Below are 7,736 nucleotides of genomic sequence, written 5' to 3'. Positions count from 1 at the left end.
TATGCATATTGCGAGTATACTGACTGAATTCATGAGATGTGTCTTGCATAGATTAATGCTCTTTGTTGAATTCATGATTTAAGACAAAAGAAGGGCTAAGGAGTTACTGAAGACAAAGGCTTTTAGTAAACCAAAGGCTGACAGTATTTAGTTGGAACAAAGCTGGAAGGGTTCTAATGAGTTAATGATTTCTTGAGTATTATTATCTTGACAATTAATTTGTCATTCGCTCAACTAAGCCCTGTACAAGGAAAAAGAAACTGAGCAAGTTAAACTGAGAAATGTTTGGTTTTAGGATGAGGGGTTAGTTTTTATTTTGAGCAGATAGAGACATTCTCTGGGACTCTTTCTGCCTGGGTGGGGAGTGCTGAGAGAGAGGAAATATGTTATGGGCTGATAATGGGAGTATTGCCATGCAGATATTATTTCCAGAGTAGGCTTTCAGTATACACATTTCTTCCCATTTTTACTTTTCCAATTTTACTTTTCCAAGGGAGATATTCAGGTACTTTTTATTGAGTCTCCCTGTGTTGGTGAGTGTGGGACAATTACAGTTGGAGTTGAAATGCAGAGAGACCTCCTTCCTTAATTCCTGAGTGTCCTGGAGGAGTCAGAGCCACCTGGATACCAGAAGAGGAAGCTCTTAACAGCTACTTTTTGTTTTGCTCCAAAGACTTTTCAATTGTTTGTTAAATTCGTTTTAACTTAGAAGCCTGCCTTCCCTTTGATAGGGTGTAATGGAGGCAATTCCAGGGGGCTCAGTGACGGACATATGCACCAGCAGCTGTTACTCTGTTTTTCTCTCACTCCCCCTGGCTTCCCACATCCACAGGTGGGTGGGGATCTTCTGACCCATCCTTTCGGTTCCTGGTGCTTGATCTATGCTGTCTCCAGGTGGCTTGGCCCTCCTCTGAGGCAGACATCAATCGCAAAGATCAGAGTGGGCTGGCTTTTGAAGAGGTTTTTCAAATTATGGTTTGCAAACCTGCAGAGAGATGCAGTGCTCCTTTCATGTTTCCATTCCATCTGTCTCAGAGAGGGCAAAGGGTGGGTCTTCATGTGACCTGGGGCTATTGATGTTCTTTGCAAATTCATTTCAAGTTAATATCTACATTTCTGTCACAGGCATCTAACAGCCCTTGTTTTCCCTTGATCTTGACATTGCTCTAGCGAGGCTGCCATTGAGTAAGAAGAATGATTCCTGTACACTTACAAATGCAAGAACAAAGGAAGAGTTCTCCTTCATCATGGGATTGTATTAAATGCTGTCTTGAGTTCTTTCCTTTGTATAATGTTGAATCCTGGCTGGTGGCGTGAATATTACAGGATGGTATTAGTTATCTAGTTAAGCGTCTAGTGATACTTCCATTCACAACCATAATGCATTTGACTACTCAGTGTATGCCATACACTGTGGAGTTTCAGCTATACCATTTCCTATTCTTATAACAACCCTATAAGGTACTTGTTATCCTTGTTTTATAGATGGGTATGGCTGCACTCATTCGTTTGCACATAGTCTATGGTCGCTCTCATGTTGTAATGCAGAGTTGTTATGACAGAAAATATGGTCCACAAAGCAGAAAATATTTTAATATCTGGACATTTAAGAAAAAAATTGCTTAGCGCTGCTGTTAGCATCCAACTTATTAGCAAATAGGACAGTTTTTCTGGTTGCACGTTAACAGGTATAAAACCCAAGAGTCTATTATCTATCTGTCTCATATTTTTCCCTTTTTCATTTCCTTTTGTCTTCTACATATTTTTTTTTTCATGATTTTGTGGAGGGTTAGTGGCTTTTACCTCTCAGTCTAAATGCCAGCTGGTAATAGTTTGCTCTGTTTATTTAGAGATTTCCTGTCAGAAGCCTTGTAAGAGATTGAGATTCTGTGTGGTTCTGTGAAGTATAAGGTTTGTAGCAGGGCTTTCTTTCTTGAGGGGAAAAAAAAAATAATGTAACTGTGATGATTTAGCAAGTTCTACTGTTTTCATTTCAAAAGGGGAAACGTCCCTGTGTTTTTGCCGGATGTTAATATACTATTACATGGACAAATTCTAGTCAGAGTTGGTTTGAAGAAATATTACTGTCAGTTTTATGCTCCTCAGGCTTGTTTGGAAGTTTGCCTAGGAGGAAGTAAGTTGTAAGGCAGCAATTTTCAAACATTATTGTATATGAAGAGACACTTGGGATGCCTGTTAAAAAAATGTAGATTCCCAGACCCTCAGTCCCAGAGATTATGAATCAGTAAGTCTGCTGTGGGTGCCTCTGATGCTAATGGAAAACAACTGGTTTAGGGAGGAGAGCCATGGCTTACAGCAGCGATTCTAGGTCATCTCAATAAGGATATTATCTGTGACTAGTTTTTAAATTCTGGTTCAGTTTATCTTGGCATGTGATGTTGTAGCTGTATTTTACATGTTTATTTAAGTAAGACATAATAGGAAAATCATGCCGCTGTAAATGTATTCGAACACTTTTTCCTTCCACTACTGCCAATAATGACAAGAGCATTTTATGTTTTTTGTAGTACTTTATAGCTATAGTGTTCCTCATTATGCACATCTCATTTGATTTTAATGTCAACCCTTGAAACAGATGTAGTATAATTTTCATTTATCAAATGAGAAAATTGAGATATAAAAAACAAGTGATATTTTTCCCCTAACAGCCCAGCTAATAAGCAGTCCACCTGGAATCCCCATACTCTGGGTCTCATTTCTAGTCCAATGTTACATGCAGTGCACCAGTTTGTTTTTATGACACCTACTTTGATTTTTAGAGGAAAATATAATCATTTATAATTCATCACCTCCTGTTAGGAAGGATGAGCTGTCCGTAGTTAAATACTTTGGTAATCTCCCATAGGTGACTCACTGTGGGGGTAATAAAAGGGTTATGCACACTTGTGAATCAGTGGTCTTTATGGAACATTCCCGGCACGGAAGAAGAAATCTCTCTCCTTTCTTCAACAGAAACTTTATAAGACAGGTCGGGAGATGCAAGAGAGGATCATGGAGCTGCTCATCGTGGTGGAGAATGAAGATGTAACTGTTGAGCTAATTCAAGTGAATGAGGATTTGAACAATGCCATCCTTGGATATGAGAGGTGAGCAGACGGTGCACCCTCTCCGGCCCTCCTCTGATTCTAGTTTCACCACCAGTTACTCAGCATTCTTATCACAGTGCCTGCAAGGTGAAAACTCATATCAAGAACAAGTTTGGAACTGGGTCACTTTCCTCCCGAGATAGCGGATCATGGTCCTGGCCTTCTGCGAGCTTGAGATATGGCTTGCAAAAATGGGAGGATACCTGAGCAGTGCTAGCAGTGCTAGGAGCATTCTTGGGCATTCTCAGGCTGTGGAACCTGTGAGCGGGACCGGGATTTTATTCACTTAATATTGTCCGCACTGAGCACATCATAAGCTCATAAATAGACGAATAGTATAAACAAAGAATCTCGGGGAAAGTGAGGTGTATTCTAAGTTTGAGATGGAGAAAATTATGGAAAGAGAAGAGGGGAGAATATTTTATATTGAGAAAATAGTCTATGAAAAACCAGAGTGGCCAGTGAAGAAATTTTGTATGTGAACATATATATATATATATATATATATATATATATATATATATATATATATATATATATATATATTTTTTAATTTTCATTCGGAAAAATATAAAGAGAAATATTTTAAATACTCATAACTTAGTCACTAATACTTTAGTTTTTCTAAAGTTTTTATAGCTCTCTTCATATAAAGAACATATACTTTTGTTTCTCCCTCGATTTTATTTACTGCGTAACAACCATTTGTCTATCCTGTGTTTTTAAATGCTTTTAGGAAACCGTTTTTAATAGCTACATAATGGTCCACGTTTCTCTCACAGTTTACTGATTAGTTGTTTTTAACTCATTCATCCATCAAATTAGTAGTCTTATAATCTATTTTAATAGTCGAGCCCATAGTCAGCAAGCACCTTAAATTATAAACATACACACTTGGAAATTGAAATAAATGCAGTGAAACAAAAGTACAGGAGGCCTATTTGGTGAGAATCACAGCGAGACCTAATCCAGGTTGGGCGAAGGAAGCTTCTCTGAGGAAGTTCCATTTAAGCTGAGAACTACGGAATGAGTGGAGTTGACTAAACAAGGAGCAGAGCAAAAGCAGGTATGGTTTACAAAGCTATGGGAAAGTACAATAGACCTGGGGAGGAGCGTTCTCCCAGAACCTAGCTCCAAAGAGCTGCAGCATACTCAGATTGTCAGGAGGCTTTTTCCTGAGTCTGGATACAAAGCTCCAGACATGTCTCCTGATCTCTTTCCAAACTTATCCCTGGGTCTTCTTACCATAGAAATTCCGCAACCTCTGAGATCCCCACATTTTACTAGATTCTTGTTTCCCATAGGAGTGGAATTGGCATTTTGGGTAGGGCACTGTTCCCTGTCCCTGCTCACTAAATGCTAGCTTGTTCCTCCTAAAAGTGGCATTCTGAGACACCTTTGGGGCATCGTTTCTGTTGAGAATCACTGGGCATTTGTAGTTGCACAGTGGCTGTGTTTCTAACCAGCCGATGAAGAATGATACCATGACATAGAACAGTCCTAGATCAAATCTTGCTGATGATCTCGGACAAGTTACTTAACTTTTCTAAGAATTAGGGGTTTTTTTTTCCTGTTTGTGAAAGAGGAAAGTACTACCTGTTTGGAGGATTTTCTTCTTTTGTTTTCATTTTGAAAATTAAGTGAGATCACGTATGTAACAGCTCCCAGGGGAGTGCTAACACACTGACACTCATTAAATATTAATTTCTTGTCTTCCTCCTACCCATTAACATCCCACTGAGCCTTTTAATTTATTGACTAGAATTTTTTCCCCCACTGATCACAAATGAGCCAAGAGAATCAGTGAAGTAAAACCAATAGCTATGAAGTCAGCTCTTTCATTCACTATCTCATATTTACTGCCTTTCAGTGACAACAGCCATCATGTGGAGTGATGACAGGGCTTCCACTCAGGATGTGAGTGTTCACAGTACTGAACAAACTCACAGCCCTCACCCTTTGCCTTCTGTGGTGTAATCCTTTGTAAGCGGAAAATATCTAAGGAAAACCACATGGTTTTTGGTAGAGTGCTGCCTTCTGGTTTTCATTTTGGAAAATTCTGTTGCAAACCATAAAACTAATGGCAAAAACCTTCCTCCGAAGGGGGATGTGTGTTTATTTGGTGTTGCTATCAGGAGATTGGATTACTTCTGTGAATGGCTCATTCTGATTCAACACTGAACCACGTGTGCCAAAAGCCACTGCAGTCAGTTGTGAGATTCAGAGAGAAAATTCTTGCGACTACAAAAGATACTAATCTGGCATATTAGTTTCCTATAGCTGCTGTAACAAATTACCACAAACTTAGTGGCTTAAAACGACATAAACTTAGTATCTTACATTTCTATAAGAGTCTGAAATGGGTCTCATTGGACTATCATCAAGGTGTGTTGGCAGGGCTACGTTTCTTTTTGGAGGCTCTGGAGGAGAATCCATTTCCTTAACTTTTGCAGCTTCTAGAGGCCGCCCACTGTCCTTGACTCATGACCCTTTTCATCCATCTTCAAAGCCAACATTGTCTGGTCGAGTCTTCACATTCTCCTAAAGTGGCGTTTTCAGACACCCTTAAGGGCATCACTTCCTCTTCTGCCTCCCTGTTTCACATTTAAAGACCTTTGTGATTACATTACGCTCATTTGGGGAGTCCAGCATATCTTCCTATTAAAGTCAGTTCACTAGCAACCTTCACTCCATTCGTCATCTAACATATTCATTGTTAAGTTAAACTGTCCTGTTTCCCAAAGATTCACATCTATTCCACATGCAAGATACATTCACTCTGTTCTAATATCCCCCAAAAGCTCCACTTATTATATCCGGGAAATAGTTGTACAAATAAGGAAATAGAAATTTGTTACTCAAGGCTTGACCTGTGAAGGTTGTTCATACCCAGCATATAACTAACTATCATACGAGAAGCCAATGCCATAAGAAAGAAACATGTTTTAGAAAGGGAAAAATCCTTAATCTCAAGTACGTGTTTAAATTGACTGTAAACTTTTAGACTTTAGTGTTTAGGTTCATGGAGTCAGTGTGTCATAATAGTAATACTATATGTTTCTAAAGAAGCTCTTAGTTTGCGTAGAATTTCCACATTCATCCACCTGTGTTATCTGTTGATATCTTGCCCCTGAGAATAACTTTCTGAGTATATGGTTCAAATGTTACTATTCTCCTTTAGCAGATGGAGAACTAAGGATTAAGAAGTCACATCCGTGGTTATACAGCTATGTAATAATACTGATGCTTGAATCTTGAACTTCTACCTTTAACTTCACTATTCTTTCAACTCCATTCATTCATTCATTCATTCATTCATTCATTCATTCATTCATTCATTGAACTGTCCCTCCTCTATCCCCAGTGTATGAGAAGTGTAAAATTTTAAAAGGTTATAAAAGCTCAATATTTTTAGTTGGCATTAAATATCTTATAAAAATGAAGATAAACAGTGAAAATACATTAAATGTTTTTGAATTTTTATGGAAAATTATAATGGCAAAATTAGAAATATTTGGGAATAATAAGAATAGTTAAATGTATAATGCACTTATAAGGTAAAATAGGCAACCACTAAAAATAGTATTTCTGAATAACTAGAAAAATGTTTGTAAAATAATTGAATTAGGATACAGAATTATATAACATATAATTTCAACTCAGTTTAAAATAGATTAACTTATAGAAAAATATACAAGAAAGACATACATCATAATGTTAAGGGACTGTTTCTAGGCAATGGAAACGATTATTAATACTTTTAATACTATTCTATTTTCTTGCAGTTATTTCTAAAGGCATTTTTACCTCTATAAACTGGAAAAAAATTATTAAAGTACTTTATCGAGAATTGAGTAGGAATGAGGCTGGTTGTCTTTGCTCCTAAATATTTGTTTATTAATAATTTGTTAAATATTGTAGCATTTTCATTTAAATTCTTACATTTTTCTCATTTAAACAGGTTTACTAGAAACCAGCAAAGGATTTTGGAGGAAAATAACCAGAGGGAAGATGCCAATGTAAGTGATCAGAAATGTTTTAAGATAAACCATTGAACATTGTATAAATTGTACAGTAAAGAGCTAGGCTTATTAAAACGAGGAGGCATTCATTAATGATTTGGAGTGGTTTCCATGATGTAGAATATTTGCCTTAATCACTTGATATTATTAAGTTATCAATAAGCAGTCATTAGGAGATTTTCTAATTAAGCAGGGACCCACTTAGATGGTGAGATGTGGTTATACTGGTTTTGCCTATTGAGTGGAGAATTATCTCTCAAGATGATTCCAAATAGGATCTTCTTTTCTCCAAAGTAAAGTTTCTTAGGAGAAAGCCATGATAAACTACCTGACAGTTTTTCTACATTATGTTTTTTGTTTGCTTTGTTTCAGACTACCAGTGAACCTTCTGCCCCATCCTATGATCTTCTTGACCTAAGTCCCAGCCCTCCAAATCACAGGGTCACACCGGGAGAAGACAACACCATGAATGCTCAGCTTTCAGACTTAAGTAAATAAGCACGGTGGGCTTTAAGATTAGCAAAAGAGCTTCATGTGAAACAGTTCTCCTTGGTTTCATGACTAAATGCAACCTGAGAAGGACGGAAGTCAGTTGGAATATCAGAGA

At 37.5% G+C, this 7,736-nt stretch overlaps 1 protein-coding gene across 2 annotated transcripts in view; it reads left to right on the top strand.

The window, feature by feature from the left end:
* TOM1L1 (target of myb1 like 1 membrane trafficking protein) overlaps positions 1 to 7,736 on the top strand; it is a 51,225-nt gene that overhangs the window by 28,968 nt on the left and 14,521 nt on the right. For both annotated transcript variants that reach the window (XM_011365013.2, XM_023533522.1), the window contains exons 8-10: positions 2,974 to 3,107; positions 7,069 to 7,126; positions 7,502 to 7,619. In XM_011365013.2, coding sequence (XP_011363315.1) covers positions 2,974 to 3,107; positions 7,069 to 7,126; positions 7,502 to 7,619 — 310 coding nt within the window. The remainder of the gene's footprint in view (positions 1 to 2,973; positions 3,108 to 7,068; positions 7,127 to 7,501; positions 7,620 to 7,736) is intronic.

Source organism: Pteropus vampyrus, unplaced genomic scaffold (assembly GCF_000151845.1).
Source record: "Pteropus vampyrus isolate Shadow unplaced genomic scaffold, Pvam_2.0 Scaffold104, whole genome shotgun sequence".
In the NCBI taxonomy this organism is placed as follows: Eukaryota; Metazoa; Chordata; class Mammalia; order Chiroptera; family Pteropodidae; genus Pteropus; species Pteropus vampyrus.
Note: the sequence above shows the minus strand (reverse complement) of the source record. Positions and strands in the feature narration are given on the sequence as shown.